Raw genomic sequence first — 17,945 nt, forward strand, 5'->3', positions numbered from 1 at the left:
CTAAGCATGTGGTGTTTATAAAGTCTACAGTAGTGTACAGTAAGGTCCTATGCCTTCACACTCACTGACTCATCCACAGCATCTTCCAGTCCTGCAAGCTCATTTCATGGTAAGTGCCCTATACAGGAATACCATTTTAAAATCTCTTATAGTCCATTCTTACTGTATCTTCTCTATGTTCAGGTACACAAGTACTTACATTGTGTTACAACTGCTTATGGTATATTCAGTAAAGTATCAGGCTGTAAGGGTGTGTAGCCTAGGAGCAATAGGCTGCGCCATACAGCCTAGGTGTGTAGTAGGCTATACAAGGTTTGGGTAAATGCACTTTGCTGTTTGCACAATGCTGCAGTCACCTAAGGAGGCATTTCTCAGAACCATCCCATGATTAAGAGAGGCATGATCATACAGTCATCATCACCCTGAAAGCTCAGTCCACCCTCTGCAGTGCTACTGCCACACTCCCCTTTTGCACATGTAGAAATCAAGGATCTTTGGCTCCTCTGAGTGACTTGTTCCAGGTTTCTCAGTTTCCAAGAGATGGAGGTGGGACTTGAATTGAGATTTCCCTTTCTTGAGAACCTGTGGTCCTTAACCATTAAAACCACTTAAGAGGTCTTCTCTCTTGATCACTACCTACTAAGCGCTAGGCGCGGTGCTGAGGCGTTCTCTTGATTATTGTATTGAGTCTTTAGATTTAGGAGAAACAGGCTGAGCGCACTGGCTCACGCCTGTAATCTCAGCACTTTGGGAGGCCGAGGTGGGAGGATCACGAGGTCAGGAGATGGAGACTATCCTGGCTAACACGGTGAAACCCCACCTCTACTAAAAATACAAAAATTAGCAGGCGTGGTGGCGGGCGCCTGTAGTCTCAGCTGCTCGGGAGACTGAGGCAGGAGAATGGCGTGAACCCGGGAGGCGGAGCTTGCAGTGAGCCGAGATCGCGCCACAGCACTCCACCCTGGGTGACAGAGCGAGACTGTCTCAAAAAAAAAAAAAAAAAAAAAAAAAAGATTTAGGAGAAACAAGTCCCGAAGCCCTGACCCTAACACGCAAGGGTTAGTGGAGATGTGGGACTTGAACTCAGCTTCTCCGTTGACTCTGGCTGTCTCCCTGAGGCAGGCATGTGCTCGCACACCTCCACGGTGGCGATCCCGCCCCCTTAGTAGCGTCCTTAGCTCCCTACTTCTTGCGGGGAAGTTCCTCTTGGCCCAGACCCTCTTCCTAGGCCCCGCGTGGTGGGGGAAGCGAAAGGGGCAGTGTGGGGAAGTGGCTGAGGGGTCCGGTCCAGGGTGGTCTGCAGAGAGGCAGGCGGCGGTGCAGAGCCGGGAACCACGCACTCACCCGCCGAGTCCGACGGGCCCAGCCGGGGTGGGCGAGACACTGGGAACAGCCGCCAGCTCTAGAGGGCGCGAGGCGGGGCGCACGGGGAGGGGGCGCGGCGAACGCGCGTGTGCGCCGTTCATGTGTGGGCCCGCGGGGGCGCGCGCGCGGTTAGCGGGCAGCGAGGGTCGCCTGGGCGGCGCGCAGCACGGCGGGAACATGGCGCGCGGAACTGGCGCGCGCGCCTAGCTGGCGGGACCATTATTAGATCGAGGCGGACGCGGCCCGGACCCCGTGGATATGGAGCAGTCGCCGCCGCTGGCGCCGGAGCCCACCCAAGGGCCAACCACCGCAAGGAGCTGAAGGCGGCGGGAGCCCGAGTCGCCGCTGGCGTCGGTGCCGGTGAGTGCGTGAGGGGCTCGGCCCCGGAGACTTTCTTTGTGAAACTCCGGCGGTGGGAGCCAGGCCGGGCCTCAGCGGCTGAGGAGCGCCTTTGAGGCGGAAGGCGTCTCGCAGTCCGGGTTCCATCCCAGCTGCGAGCCGTCAGGCGGCGGGACCTGGTCCAACGCCTGCCTGCCTCAGTTTCCGCGAGAGTTTGTGTGGGTGTGTGAGGGTGTGTATGGGTGTTGGCCTGCGCACACCGGAGACGGGGTGTCGGTATACAGTCGGCGCCTAATGCTCGCGGCGCCTCCCCCACTCTCCCCAGTCCCCGTGGGGCGGAACCTGGGGCCCTGAGTCCACCGGAGCAGTAGGCGGCACCCGCGGGGAGACAGGTGTCCGCGCAGCCCGGGAGGCTCAGGTGCTACCTTTCCCTGGTGGGGTTTGTGAGGAGTGAGCTCTTCGTTCCGGGAGGCGAGCAAGTCTGTCGGTGGCTCATCACAGAGCGCTGTTTTAGAAAGCGTTCCACCCACCTCAGCTTCGTGCTGTGTTTGGGCCACTAGTCAGGGGGAAGGATGCTGAGCGACATGGACTTTAGAGGTGGGGCTCCCGCTGGACGGGATGGGTCTGGGCTCTCGAGCTTACCCCCACCCTTTCCTCCCAAACCCGTTAGAGCGTAGGAATCATTGGGAGCACCTGATAAAAATGCCACGGATTGTGGCTCACCTAAGCAGGGAAGCCGATTTGGAACTTAAACAAGCTCCCAAGTTGTGATCAGTCGAGCTTGGCAAGCACTGTTTTAGAGAGTAGGCTTCCCGCAAGCAGGAGCCGGTTTTGTGTATACCTCACCATGGCATCTTGGTACCTGGCATGGTGCGTGGCACACGGTAGATGATCAGAAAATATCTGTAGAAAGTCTAAATTATTAGGGAAAGTGCAGCACAGGAGTTCTTGAGACATTTTCAGGAGCTTCCTGAGATTAATATCTGTCAGATTTGTTTTACAGTATATGATTTTTCTCAGCTCCCAACTTTTGTGATTGTTTTAATGCCATCTTTTCAGTATGTTCTAGGCAAAAGCAGGGTATATGTTGCTTAGTATACACTATCGACTAGGCCGGTTGTGGTGGCTCACTCCTGTAATCTCAGCACTTTGGGAGGCAGATTGCTTGAGCCCAGGGGCTTGAGGCTGTAGTGAGCCAAGGAGTTAGAGACCAGTGTGGGAAACATAGCGAGGTTCGTCTCCCCAAAAATTAGCTGGGTGTGGTAACGTGCACTTGCAGTCCCAGCTACTCTGGAGGCTGAGGTGGGAGGATCGCTTGAGCTCAGGAAGTACAAGTTGCAGTGAGCCAAGGTTGTGCCACTGCATTCCATCCTGGATAACACAGCGAAACCCAGTCTCTGAAATAAGTAAATAAATACATAAATGATTATGTATACTCCAGCTAGGTTAAAATTAATTCTGAATCAAAATTCTAAATTAAAATATGCATGTTTCTTTGTCTTCATCATTTGAGAACACTAGGCTTTTAGGATTTCATTCCGTTGAGGCAGGTAAATATCTACATTTTTGACAAAGCAAAACTGTTAATTCAAGAAAGGTGGGAATTTGCTTAAACCTGAGTATTTGTAGTCTTTGTGACTTTTTAAATTTTAAATTTAAATTTTTCTTTTGTTTTCTTTTTTTTTGAGATGAAGTCTCACTCTGTCGTCCAGGCTGGAGTGCAGTAGCACAATCTCAGGTCACTACAACCTCCACCTCCCGAATTCAAACGATTCCCCTGCCTCAGCCTCTGGTGTAGCTGGCATTACAAGTGTGTGCCACCACGCCCAGCTAATTTATGTATTTTCAGTAGAGAGGAGGTTTCACTATGTTGCCCAGGCTGGTCCCAAACTCCTTGACCTCAAGTGATCTGCCCACCTTGGCCTCCCAAAGTGCTGGGATTACAGGCGTGAACCACGGCACCTGGCCTTATTTTTATTTTTTCGAGACAGACTCTCAGTCTGTCGCCCAGGTTGGAGTGCTGTGGCATGATCTCCAATCACTGCAACCTCCACCTCTCAGATTCCAGCGATTCTAATGCCTCAGCCTCCTGAGTAGCTGGGGTTACTAGACCCGGCCAATTTTTGTTGTATTTTTTTAGTAGAGACTGGGTTTCCCTATGTTGGCCAGGCTGCTCTGGAACTCCTGGCCTCTAGTGATCCACCTGCCTTGTCCTCCCAAAGTGCTGGAATTACAGGCATGAGCCACTGCCCCCAGCCAATCTTTGTGATATTTTGAAATTGACGTTTGTTCAGAGTCAAAGCTAAAATAGAATTGTTTGAAAATTAATATTTCAGGAACTATTTGTTAATTAAGTCAAATTTCATTTTATTTCATTTCAGTAGGGTTTTAACTTAAAATATATATATACATATATATGTATATGTGTTTGTGTATATATATATATATATATATATATATATTTTTTTTTTTTTTCCTGAGACAGAGTCTTGCTCTGTCACCCAGGCTGGAGTGCATTGGCATGATCTTGGCCTCACTGCAGCCTCCACCTTCCTGGCTCAAGCAATTCTCCTGCCTTAGCCTCCCAAGTAGCTGGGACTACAGGTGCCCACCACCACATCTGGCTAATTTTTATATTTTTAGTAGAGATAGGGTTTCACCATGTTGTCCAGGCTGGTTTTGAACTCCTGATCTCAAATGATCTGCCCTCCTTGGCCTCCCAAAGTGCTGGGATTACAGGCGTGAGCCACCGTGCCTGGCCTGAAAAATATTTTTAAAGACAGGATCTAGCTATGTTGCCTCAGCTGGTCTTGAACTCCCAGTTTTGGCCTCAAGTGATCCTTCTGCCTCAGCCTTCTGAGTAGCTGGAAGCACAGCTGTGAGCCAGCACACATGCCTTTTTTTTATTTCTAATAAAAAAATTAATAGAGTTTCTTGTTTCACTGGACAAAATATGCATATATAGGAAGGAAAGACTTTTTGACTTGAGATTGCGCTGAAGAAGAAAAATGGAAAAATTAGGCATTTTAGTCTCTCAGTGTGTTATTTTTGTAGGTTATACAGATGTCTTTTTAAAGTTTCTTTAGAAAGCTTTATGGAGATAAAGATAAATGAGATAAATTCACCTACCATGAAATCAACCCCTTGAGTGCAGAATTTTATGGTTTATAATATGTTCACAGAATCACACAAACAAGACAGGTGTCTAGATACTTTCAGACCTTTTCATCAGTCCACAAGAAATCCCATACCCATTAGCAGTCATCCTTATTCCCTTTTCCCCTCGTCCCTGGCAATAACTAGCCTACTTTCTGTCTCTGAGTTTAGCTCTTCTGGAGATTTCACAGAATAAAATCTTACTACATATGGTCTTTTGTGATTGACTTATTTCACTTGGCACAGTGTTTTCAAGGTTTATCCATGCTGTAGCGTATATCAGCACTTCACTCTTTTCTAATGCTGAGTAATCTTTTGAATGGATATACCATATTTTATCAGTTCCTCTGTTGATAGGCACTTGAGTTTTTTTTCCAATTTTTGGCTATTATTAACAATGCTGCTAGGAACATTTGTGAACAAATTTTAGTGTGGATGTATATTTTCATTTCCCTTGGGTCTATCCCTAAGGAATAGACTATCTGGGTCATATGATAATTCTTTAAGAATACAGGCACATGCAACCACACCTGGCAAATATTTAAAAATTTTTTGTAGATAAAGGGTCTCGCTATGTTGCCCAGGCTGATATTGAACTCCTGGCCTCAAGAGATCCTCTCACCTCAGCCTCCCAGAAAGTGTTAGCATTACAGATGTCAGTCACTGCACCTATAAAAGGGGCTCATACCTCTTTTTACATATTTTATTAAGACAGGGTTTCACTCTGTTGCCCAGGCTGGAGTGCAGTGGTGGGATCACAGATCACTGCAGCCTGGACCTCCCTCCATATGATTCTAGCTGTGGGTGTCTTTCCTGTAGTTTTTATTATGTTGTGGTATGTTTCTTCTGTACCCGTTTCTTTGAGGATTAATAGCATGAAGGGATGTTGAATTTCATCAAATGCTTTTTCAGTTTCAGTTGACATGATCATACTGTTTTTGTCATTTATTTGGTTGATATGATGTATCACATTGTATGTTGAGTGACCCTTGCATCCCAGGGATACATCCCACTTGATCATGATGAATTATCTTTTTAATGTATTACTGAATTTGATTCACTGGTATTTCATTGAGGATTTTTGCATCAATATTAGAGATACTGGCCTGTAGTTTCCTTCTTTGATGCCTTTGTCTGGTTTTGGTATCACAGTAATAATGGTCTCATAGAATAAGTTTGGAAGTATTCCCTCCTGTTTTTCAAAATAGTTTGAGTAGGATTTGTACTAGGTCATTAAATTGTTTGGTGTGAAGCCATCAGCAGTGAAGACATCAGTTCCTGGGCTTTTCTTTACTGGGAGACTTTTTCTGATGGCTTCAATCTCATTACTTGTTACCAATCTGTTCTGGTCTTGGATATTTTCGTTATTCAACCTAAGTAGGTTTTATGCATCTAGGAATTTGCCAATTTCTACTAGGCTTTCCAATTTATTGGCATGTAATAGCCAGTTATGATCCTTTGAATTTCTGAAGTTATTAGTTGTAATGTCTCCTTTTTTTAAATCTGTTGATTTTATTTATTTGAATCTTGTCTCTTTTTTCTTAGTTATCCTGGTTAAAAGTTTGTCAATTTTGTTTAGCTTTCCAGAAAACCAACTTTCCATTTAATCTTGTGTGTTTTTTATTTCAATTTTATTTCTGCTATGATCTTAGTTATTTCCTTAATTTCGGTTTAGTTTGTTCTTACTTTACTAGTTCTTTAAGATGTATTGTTTATTTGAAGTTTTTCTTTTGTTTGGATGGTAGGCACTTATAGCTGTAAATCTCTGCCTTTGTACTGTTTTCTGCGTAACAAGTTTTGGTATACTGTGTTTTCATTACCCTTTGTTTCATGAAATTTTTGAATTTCTGTCTTAGTATCTTCATTGACCCGCTAGTCATTTATTCAGGAGGGTAGTGTTTAACTTCCATGTGATTGTATTGTTTCCAAAATTACTCTTCTTACTGATACCTAGTTTTATTCCTTTGTAGTCAAAGAAGATGGCCAGGGAGACAGCAGCGTGGTCAGAGTGGTAAGAGCTGGCCATCAGTGAGAGCTGCTCCGTGCCTGGCTGCTGGGTGCTAGAGCCTGTGGCCCGCTGGCGTGCCTCACTGTGGTTGGTGGTGGCGGTGACAGAGTGTGCAGCACGACCAGAGTGGTAGGACAGGGGCTATCCAGGGCTGCACCTTTCGCAGTGTGGGGTGGGTTGGGGGCGCTATGCAGGGTGTCATTGCCTGCATTAGGGGTACTGGTTGGTAGCACTGTACAGGGCTGCACTTCCCATGGCAGGGAGGGTGGGTTATGGGCACTTTCTGGGGCTGCAATGCCCATGGAGGAGGACACGTTAGGGCACTATCAGGTATACGCTACTGGTGGCATTGGGGGACAGAGTTGGGGGGCGCTATTGAGGGCAGGACTAGCCGTGGAGCGGGGGCGAGTTTGGTGCTATCAGGGGCTGCACTGCTGGCAGTGGTCAGCAGAGTTGGCATCCAAGGAAGGAGTGGTTCTCCTCTCCCTGACTCCACACTCCAGAGGGCGACCCACTCTTGGTCATACTGGAGTGCAGCAGGCATGCAGCGTTTGCGTGGGAATCCTGAGCATGGCAGAGCCCCCACACCCACCGTGGTTCCTGGGCCTGTGCACTCTGGGTCTGTGCCTCAGAGGCTGCCAGACACCCCTGGGGACACCATGGGGGACAGGGCCCTGTGTGTGGAGGCGTCTGGAACAGGAATTGGCACCTAGGTGCGGAGGGTTGGCTGGGTCTGAATTTTTCTGCTTCTCCTGCTCCCCGAGGAGTGCAGACCCGGTGGGCCCAATGGTTTCTGTGGAGTGGGGAGCTGGGTGCTGTGGTATCTCCAGCACCCACCCCAGACCCCAGTTCCGGGCCAGCTTGGGCCAAAAGTAGAGGCTGGACTTTGGAGGGTGGGTGTGAGTGCCTTTGCTGAAACTGGCCCCTGCCACCCAGTGGCCAGCATGACAAGTTGAGGCTCTAACCCTTCTACCCCTCACATCTTCCTCTAGGCTTTTCTGGCTTTGCCTGCCCAGCTGCTCCATGCCAGGAGGAGGAGGAGACACCTAGAACCTGCGACACCATGGCTCGCCTCGCTGCGGGTGGGTGGCAGCAACGGAGACTGCAGTGCGCCGGAGCGGTAGGAGAGCGGCCACGCTAGGAGGGCAGGCGGCTGCAGCCAGGGTTGGGGGTCAGGCTTGCAGTGATGGATGGGCTGCAGCAGTGGCCAGGTGGTAGGAGCCTTGTAGGGAGGACTGGTGCATTGGCAATGGGCCTGGCTTTGTCCTGCCCCTGCCATGGATCTGGCCCTGTACTGCCTGCCTTACCCTGTACCTGCCCTACTGTTACCTGGACTGTCTCGACCCTGTCCTGCTCTGATCCCATCCTGACCCTGTCTTGGCCCTGTGCTACCCTGTCCCTGCCCTGGTCTTGCCCTGGCACTGGCCCTGCCCTGAACCTGCACTGGCCTGACCTTGGCTCTGGCCCTGGCTCTGGCCCTACCCCTTGTCCTAACCCTTGTCCTGTCGTGGCACTGGCCCTGCCAATGGTCATGGTCCTGCTCCTGTTCTGGCCCTGACCTGGCCTTGGACATGTCCTGGCCCTGCTTTGTCCCATCCCTGCCCTGGCCCCACCATGGGCCTGCCTGTTCTGCCCTCTCCTGGCACTGACCTTGCCCTGTCATGGCCCAGTGGTGCCATTGCCCTGCCTTACCCTGTGGTGGTTGTGTCTTGGCCCCGCTTGGTGCTGGCTGCTCCCTGGACCTGCCCTGACCCTGCCTTGGCTTTTGTCCTGCCCTCACTATGGCCTGTCCCTGGCCCTAGCCCTGGTCCTGCCATATCCCTGGCCCTGCCCTTATCCAGGCCCTGCCCCTGCTGCTGCCCTGGCCCTGGCCTGGAACCTGGTCCTGTCAAGGACCTGCCCTGACTCTGCCATGGCGCTGGCCCTGCTCTGCCTTGTTCCTGGCCCTGACCCAGACCCAGACCCTTTCCTGGCCCTGCACTGGCCTTTCCCTGGCCCTGAGCTGGCAGTGGTCTGCCCCTGGTCTTGCCATCACCCTGCCCTGCTGTGCTCTGGATGTGTCATCATGCTGCCCTGGCCCTACTCTGCCTTTGACCCTGCCCTGGCCTTACCTTAGCCCTCACCCTAGTCTTCGCTAGGCCCTGCTGCTATTTCCCTCTCCTACCCTGCCTTGGCTGTGCCCTGGCTCTATTCTGGCCCTGGACCTGGCCCTGCCCTGGATATACTCTGACACTGCCTCAGCCTTGACAGTAGCCTGGCTTTTTCTTGGCATCAGCCCTGCTCTCTCTGTGGACTGGCTCTTGTCCTGTCCTGCACTGGTCATACCATGCCATGCCCTGCCCTGCCCTGACTCAGGCCTGGCTCAGCCCTGGCCCAGCCTTGGCCTTGGCATTGCCCCTGGTCCTGCCATATTTGTTGCCCTGTCCCTACCCCGGCCTTGGCCCTGACCCTTACCTTGCTCTGGCCCTGCCCTTGCCCTAACGCAGCCCCTGACCCTGTCATGGCCCTGCCCTGGACCTGTCCTGGCCCTGGCCCTTCCCTGCTTGAGACCTTGTCCTGGTTCTCCCCTGGCCCTGACCCTGAAATGCCTGGCCCTACCCTGGCCTTGCACTGCTCTGGCCCTTGCTCTGACTCTGGTCCTGTCACTGGCCTAGCCCCAGCCCTGTTGCTGGTCTTACCATGGCCCAGACCCTGCCTTGGCCCTGCCCTGACACTGTCCTGGACCCTGGCTGTGCCAAGATCCTGCACTGTCCTTGCCCTTGTTTTGCTCCTGCCCCAAACCTGGTCCTGCCCAGGCCATGGCCATGGCCCTGGCCCTGGCCCTGCCCTGGCTGTTCCCTGGCCCTGCCCAGGTCTTGGCAGAACAGAATTCATTTTCACTGCAGGCTGGGACATCCTAAAGACAAAAAACATGGAATGGGTGATATGAGCTACCCTAGTTTATTTCTTTCTTCCAATATCTCCAGTCACCTCCACTATTGATCTAGTGAAAACAGGCGCAGGAACAGTGCTCTAAACGACATTCGATGTCCTTCAATATCTTTGTCAGTCTGAATTCAAAGGAAATATTTTAACTCAAGTAAAAAGAAGACTACAAAAGAAAGATAACCTATATGGGGATAGCAGAATTTTTTGTTTTTGTTGTTGTTTTAAAATCTCTTGTTTTTGGCCACAGGCACTCTGAGCTAGAAGAAAATATTTAGGAGAAGGATGAGAAATCCTTCTGTGTTGAATAAGGGAATTACTTCCAGATGGCAATGGTGTAAATCTACTATGATAACAACTATATATATATATATATATAAAATGAAATATGTTTATAGAAAATGTCTGGAATCTTTTTGTAGTCTAGAGTCCTTCTTAATGGCCTTAATTTGCAAAAAATAGCCTCAAATTATTTTATTTAATTAAAAACTGCAAGAGATTAACATTTTCTCCTCATAAGGTCCAGTCAAGTATTTTTCTTTTGAATGAAGAAAAAAAAAATACATTGCCTGTAAAAAATTAATTCTTTGATTTAGTAGTTAGCAGTGAACAGTTGATATGGTTTGGATGTTTTATCCCCTCCAAATCTCATATTAAAATGTGACCTGTATTGTTGGATGTGGGGCCTAGTGGGAGGTATTAGGTCATGGGGGCAAATCCCTCATGAATGGTTTGGTTCCCTTCCCTGGGTAATGAGTGGTAAAGAGTTTATAGGAGATCTAGTTGTTTAAGAGTGTGGCACCTTCCCTCTCTCGCTCCCTCTCTTGCCCTATGACATGCTGGCTCCCCTTCAAATTCTGCCATGATTGTAATCTTCCTGAGGCCCTCACCACAAGCAGATGCTGACACTATGCATTGTGTACAATCTGCAGAACCAAGGGCCAAATAAATCTATTTTCTTTATAAATGACCCAGTCTTATATTTGTTTTACAACAACACAAACACACTAACACACTGGTGAAAATCAACTTAAATACTTAAATACAGATAATATAAATTTAAAATGCAAACTAAGAGTTGTAAAATTTATATTTCCCCTTCAAAAATTGGCATTCTAAATTCTCTCCTTACTATTTGTTTTGCTTTATACACTTCCAACTTCCTATGCTCAAGTTTTCAGAAGACATTGAAGAACATCACATCATTAGAGAGAAGAAAAGGAAAAATTGGCTACAAAAATTAACCATACAGTGTATTGAATTAATAGAGTTTTGCTGAACAATTTTTGTTAATGGAGTTTATATTTTTAGGTATAAATATTTTTCTGCATGATATATTTAGACAAAGTTTTTTTTTAAATATAGGATATTTGCAGCAAACGGTCCAAAGGATCCCAATTATTAAACAAAACACAAATATATATTGATTACAGTATATCAAATATGCCTTAATAATTATTTTAGGTAGCTATAAAAAGTAGAGTTACAAGATTGAGAGGTACTTTGTCTTCTGTGAAGGCTTTAAAAACATGAAGCTACATTTCCCACCATCAAAGATTTATGTGTAAGAGATTTGTCTTCATTTTGTTTTAATTAGACAAAACGATTTGCCCATGGGGCATCTAAACTCAGAATGAGTTTGACATCACAACACAGTTTATATTCTCTCAGGAAAAATGAAAGGAAACTAAAGGATTTTATTTTTCAGACATTGTTTTGATAATCACAAAACAAAACAGTCCAATTTTCTTTGGGTTCTCAGTTGTACATTTATGTCTTCAGGGTTTTAAAAAACCACACCGTTTTGCATGCTTAAAAATAAAAGATTCGGTTCAAGAGTTCATCTTTGTAACATCTTTGCAATTTTTCTTTAAATCTCTAGGTCTAAAACTTTGCTAAAATAAAAAATATTTAGCGAGAAACAAGTTTACATGTGTTGCTTGCTGAAAGAAACTGCTAAAGGGAATGCATTAAGATATGGAACACAATTATGCAAAGTAAATACTCAATTGAACATGCCAGATGTTTCCTAAATTTAAATTGTTAAATGGCCATTGTGGAAGAATCATTTTAGTTTTAAATTCTGTAATAAGCAAAATAACTTTCTTACATAGAAACATTTGTTCCTTTGTGTATGAACCAAATCAAATATCATATAAAAATTATACATAAGATATGAATCATATATAATGTAGCTTATCCAAACATATTTTAGATGAAACTGTTAGTATTTTTTATATTATCAACATAGAACTGTTTTAAGATAAATAAATCATGTATTCATTTTTCATCTCAATCAATATTTTTATAAGAGATGACATAAGTTAGATGATTCAGCTAATCTACACTGAAAGCAGTGGATAAGTCAATTACAATTTTTGCTCAAATATGGAAAAAATCTGACTGATTATAATCAAAATCATTAACTGTCATTTACTTTTCCTGAAAGCTCTTTATTTAATATAAAATCTAGACATAAAGAAACTAATTTATCCTCTTAAGTGCTATAAACATTTTCTCTCATTTCATTTTTTTTTTAGTTGTCAATTTTGATAGTGTTCAACTAGAAGTCACGAATAGGCAATCCACTAACATAGGTTCACAGTTCTCATATATTTTTGAAACATTGAAATCAACCTGTCCCCAACTCCACTCCAGAGGCTAATGTCGAAATACCTGCTGAAGGCAATGCCAAGCCAATATCTCTGAAATATAAAGTTGGCTATTATAATTCTCTTCATGATTATATTTATATTTTTATGTATATATGAGAGACAGAGCAAACATTACACATGAAAAATAATACATTTTACTTAAAAACATGTTAAGGTCTCCTGGGTGTGGTGGCTCATGCCTGTAATCCCAGCACTTTGGGAGGCCGAGGCAGATGGATCACGAGGTCAGGAGATCGAGACCATTCTGGCTAATATGATGAAACCCTGTCTCTACTAAAAACACAAAAAAATTAGCCGAGAGTGGTGGTGGATGCCTGTAGTCCCAGCTACTTGGGAGACTGAGGCAGGAGAATGGCATGAACCCAGGAGGCAGAGCTTGCAGTGAGCCGAGATCGTGCCACTGCACTCCAGCCTGGGCGACAGAGCGAGATGCCATCTCAAAACAAGCAAACAAATAAAACATGTTAAGGTCTATAAGGTCTACAACTTAGTCATTTCTTAACTATACGACCTTGGGTGGGCCACTTACTTAGTTTCTCATTACTTTGGTTTTCTTTCTTGAAAAGTGAAGAATTGTTTTCTTCACAGTTATCTCATAATTGTTTTCTGAAAATGTAAAACACTAGAAACATTGCCTGGCATTGAGTAAATTATTAGTTTTTATTATTAGTACTGATTCATATTTTTCCTACTTAAAATTAGATAATGACTCCTCATATTCTGCATGATTTTATAGGATATAAGTTTAGATACAAATCAAGACATATTTGAAATAATGTTCTATACATTCAACCTCAGATTTATTCAGTGAAACCCCACATTTCTCTCTATTTGATAGCGTAGGTGACATTCACATCCTGTTTTGCCTTATTATTGAACAGTGTCTTACCTAATTTTCTAGATATCATAATTTATTTACTCTTGTCTCATTTTCATGATGGTGTGTATACTGCATATTTTGAGACATAGTACATTTAATTGAGTTATTTTCTTGCTCAAAAAGAAAACTAGTTCCACCTCCATTGAATCTTCAGTTTAAACTTAGAATTTAAAATAAAAAAACTGTTCTATGGCAATGATCATAAACTGGCAAATTGGTATCTCATGGGTTGGATTAAGGCTGACTGACAGAATGACCTTGAAGGGCCATGTGTGTGCATGTTTACTCACCTTAAAATAAAAGAATTTTCTGTATGGGTTTATTTTACTAAGATTAGTGAGCCTTTTGAAAGAGTCAGGTGCTTCTGATTCATCATATATGTCCCTGTCCAGTCTCTCTGTACTCACAAATCAGTCTGAGTGATGTAATATCATTTGAAGGTAGACTGTGATAAGTTAAAGCTGCATATTATGAACTATGAAGTAACTACAAAAATAAAAAGAGTTACACCTAAAACCTAATAAAGAAAAAAAAGATCATAAAAATCAACATAAAGCAGAAAAAAAATGCATCAGAAAAGCATATGATAAAATAGAAAATAGTGAGATGTTAGATTTAAAACCAACAATACAATAATTATTTTGGAAGAGTAGATGAAATATAAATTCGAGGCTATCAATTTTAAGTGGATTTTGAGGACAGTCACTGTATTCTTAAGAAAGTTCTATTAATTTTGCAAATACTTTGAGGGGTATAAAAATAGAGATATAATAAATTGTACACTAAAGACAATAAGTGATGATTAAGTACTTTAATTTATCACAGATGCTACATATTTCCAAAATCCAGTAGAAATGTAATCAATTTGTTTGACAGAACTTCAGTCTTTCTATTAACAAGTCTTTCAGATCAAAATTAAAGAAAATCATATTGTATACTTGAGCGATGTCCTTTATAGAGTCTTCATCCTCGGTCATAGGCTCAATTGCATGTGTCTGGTAAGAATTATAAATAATATGACAGTTATTTCAGTTAATATGTTCTGTTAATCTATTTCAATTCAGAAAAAAAACACCTATTTAGTTTTAGGATCTAATATATGTGAACAAATTTGGGAGGATTTCTTTAATAATCTATATACATTCTTTGTTTTACATTCTTTCAAGCAAACATATGACATGGACAAATATGTGCAAACACAAAATCACTGCAGTATATTAGAGTGGAAATGCAATGGCAGCATTATTTTTCAGTAAGTTCAGTAAAATATTTGAGTCATGCTGAGTACAAAATACTTTGTTAAGGCTAATTAGGTTGCAGATTATAAAATGCCCTAATAGTACCAATAAATTAGACTCACCTTTCTCAAAAGAAAATGACTAATAATATTTTGTTGCTGAGTTAAACAGAATAAATGTCTAAGAACTTAGCCAGAAGGCTGAGATTTTAATTAGTTATTAAGGTGTTCAGGTTAATGTAAATCAGATTTGCCTTTCTAGATAAAGAATACAGATTGACAGTGGCATTAACATTGTCATTAAATCTTAAATAAACACGAATTTCCCGGTGCTTGTAAGAATCTGACCTGGAAAAAGATGAAAAAAAGGAAATACTATAGAGTTTTTTGTTAATTATCAAGCTTTTCCTTTGTGTTTTGTTTGTCAGATATATAACCTTTGAAATTGAAGCTGATAATCAAATGAAATAGTTTTTAAAAACTACTTGTTGGAGTCAAATGACTACTCTTGGCTTTTCTTTCTTTTTTTCCATTTCCATTTATAATAGCCAAAAAAATTTTCTTGTCACTGTTTCTAAATAACACCATGACCTCCTGCTCACAAATTAAAATGTATTGCAATTCTCTAAATAAGAACAATCTACCCTTTCTAAAATTTCAAATTAAATGTGCTTTATTTTTAGTATAGTGACCTACCCTGCATGTATAAATTAAATGTAAGAAACATTTTATGTTTAGTAGGCTTGAAAATGAGACTATTTTTCCCTTATTTTTTCTCCTTAAAACTTATTAATTCCTTTTTATATTCTAGATCTATAAATACTAAAATATTCTATCTATTAACTGCTCTAATCTTTATGTAACAGTGTAGGTTCTACCCATGTAACAGATGAGGAAACCAAGGAGCACAGTTATTTACTAACTCGCACAAGGCAAGTTTCAAAATTGTCTTTGAAAATAATGATTGCTTTTAAGGTTTATTCTATAATGGTTTAAGATCATGGGTTACAGAAGTAGAACAACAGTGTCTAATTACTAGTTCTAATAATTCTTATCGGATTTGTTGAGATTTTATGCACATACATGTTTGTTTTTGTGTATAAATATATATATAACAATGTATTACACATATGAATTAACTGTTTAATATGTGTGAACTATTATATTCATTACTTGGCATTAATGTTTAGGTTGTTTCGATTTTACCCTCAAAATGTAATGACTTTTTGAGAGCCTATATCAAATTATTGGAAATACAAATGTATTTTTAAAGGGATTAGGGATTCTTAGTATTTGAATATGAATTGTGAAGATTAGTATTGAAAAAACTCTTGGTTACTTAGCAGGAGTAGCTGCAAAGGTGTTCCTTCTTTTCCTAAATGAATTATAAAGTATAAGAGTATTAAAGTCTACTTGTTTTTACTGCTAAATATATATATATATATATATATATATATATATATATGTAGAATTTGAAGTTTTAGTTCATCTAACTACGATTCCTCTCTCAGAGCCTTTCCTGAGGAAATTTTTTTTTTGGTGGAGAGACTGAGAACACCAGGTGCACAGTGACCAGCTAAAGGGAGAATGAGGCAGTTCCAAAATGAATTATAAAGTATACGAGTATTAAAGTCTACTTGTTTTTTATTGCTAAAGTTGTGTGTGTATATATATATATATGAAAATGTAGAATTTGAAGCTTTGGTTCATCTAACTGTGATTCCTTTACCAGAGCCTTTCCTGAGGAAATTTCTTACCCTGGGCCGTCTGTCCTGTGTGTCTGTCCTCCTTGTGGTCAGTTATTTGCACAGTGGCTCTGACCTGGCAGCCCACCTCTGGGTCCCCACTCCCCCAGAACTTCCCAGTCTGCCTTCTCCTGCCAGACACCCTGAGGCAGCTGTGTCCCCCAGACATAGCCTGGATGGGTGTGCACCTGTCCCCACCACCGTCTGTCACCTCTGCTCCACACCTGACCAGTGGCCAGCACCACACTGGGGTTGACTGCCTTCACCGTGTCCATGCCTGCTCCGGCAGTGGGAGCTCAGTGCCAGGCTGTGGGGGGCATCTTGGAAAGCAGAGGTGTCCCTGCAGGATCTCTATGAGACTCTGTGTTGTCGGTGGCCGCGCTGGTTTCCCCGGAGTAGCGCCCGATGTCACTGCCGAGACCTTAACGGAAGGTGCGCGTCCAGTCCTCGCACTGCTGTGTGTTCTGGTCAGAATGGAAGTGGTGGCCTCCACTAGGAGCTTCTGTGCTTTGGGAGAATTTGTCCAAACCGTGGTCCCGTTTGTTCTCCAATCCTGTGTGGACACCATGACCCAGTTGTGTAAACACAGACCCCTTGCAGCTCAGAGGCTGCCCTCTGAGAGTCACCATCGTGTCGCTTTGGGGAAAAGACGAGCCCGCCCGGTTCCTCTCTGTGCACCTCATGCCTGGGGCTCCGTCCCGTCCTGGGTGGGTTTTCACCTGCACCGCTGGCCCCTCCCCCGGGAGCGTTGGTGGAGCCGGCTTTCTCAGCCAGGAGCCTGTTGCTGGGTCAGCGGCTGGAGCTCAAGGTCGGCTCAGGGGACTTTCTCGTGCTGGAGGTTGGCTGCGGAGCAGCCTGCGTTTCTCGGAAAACAGGGCCCAGGGCCTGCTCCACGCCGCTGTCCACGTCTTCACCATCCCCTCGTTGCAGGTTCGAGGCCGAGCTCAGACCTGTGGAGCAGAAGCTGAGTGCGCTGCGGTCCCTGCTGGCCCAGAGGCCCTTCTTCGAGGTGCCCTCACCCCTGGGCGCCGTGGACCTGTACGAGTATGCATGCGGGGATGAGGACCTGGAGCCACTGTGACGGCACCCATGAGAACACCGCTGCAGGGCCGCTCCACACGTGCCACAGCCACCACTGGGACACCGCCGCTTGTGTAAAAACTGTTGTCTTTTGTGGAAAATGAGTGCGTTTGCATGGAATGATAAATTTTTATTTATTCACAGAAGCGTGTTGATTGCTGCTGTGGGTTCGTGGCTGGACCTGCCTAGAGCTCTGTGCCCGGGGGACACGTAGGGCCACTCGTGAACAGGACAGGTTCCCACACTGACACCCTCCAGCACTTGCCGTTCCCGACTTGACCCGGCCTCAGTTCCGGGGCCTGCGTCTTTCTGGAAAGGGTCTGTGTGGGCACAAGGGTGACCGGCGGCTCCTGGGCGCCTCGCCAGTCCTAGACAGGAGCCTCCGCCACGGCCTATATCAATGTTTTGTGTAAATGTACAAAAGCGTTTCTGGCGATCACACTTGTATTTTTGAATGAATGTTTGGAGGATTTTTCAGTCACGGGCTTGGCTCCCTCAGCCACAGCATGGCTCCTTTCAGGATTTACAAACGTCA

At 44.4% G+C, this 17,945-nt stretch overlaps 1 protein-coding gene across 1 annotated transcript in view; it reads left to right on the forward strand.

The window, feature by feature from the left end:
• LOC129394098 (uncharacterized) overlaps positions 1-17,556 on the forward strand; it is a 57,972-nt gene extending 40,416 nt beyond the window's left edge. The window contains exons 4-8 of the mRNA XM_063598076.1: positions 6,831-6,871; positions 7,861-7,950; positions 14,515-14,600; positions 15,452-15,517; positions 17,261-17,556. Of these exons, the coding sequence (XP_063454146.1) occupies positions 6,831-6,871; positions 7,861-7,950; positions 14,515-14,600; positions 15,452-15,517; positions 17,261-17,411 (434 nt within the window). The 3' untranslated portion in view covers positions 17,412-17,556. The remainder of the gene's footprint in view (positions 1-6,830; positions 6,872-7,860; positions 7,951-14,514; positions 14,601-15,451; positions 15,518-17,260) is intronic.
• The last annotated feature ends 389 nt before the right edge of the window (positions 17,557-17,945 follow it).

Source organism: Pan paniscus, chromosome 18 (genome assembly GCF_029289425.2).
Source record: "Pan paniscus chromosome 18, NHGRI_mPanPan1-v2.0_pri, whole genome shotgun sequence".
In the NCBI taxonomy this organism is placed as follows: Eukaryota; Metazoa; Chordata; class Mammalia; order Primates; family Hominidae; genus Pan; species Pan paniscus.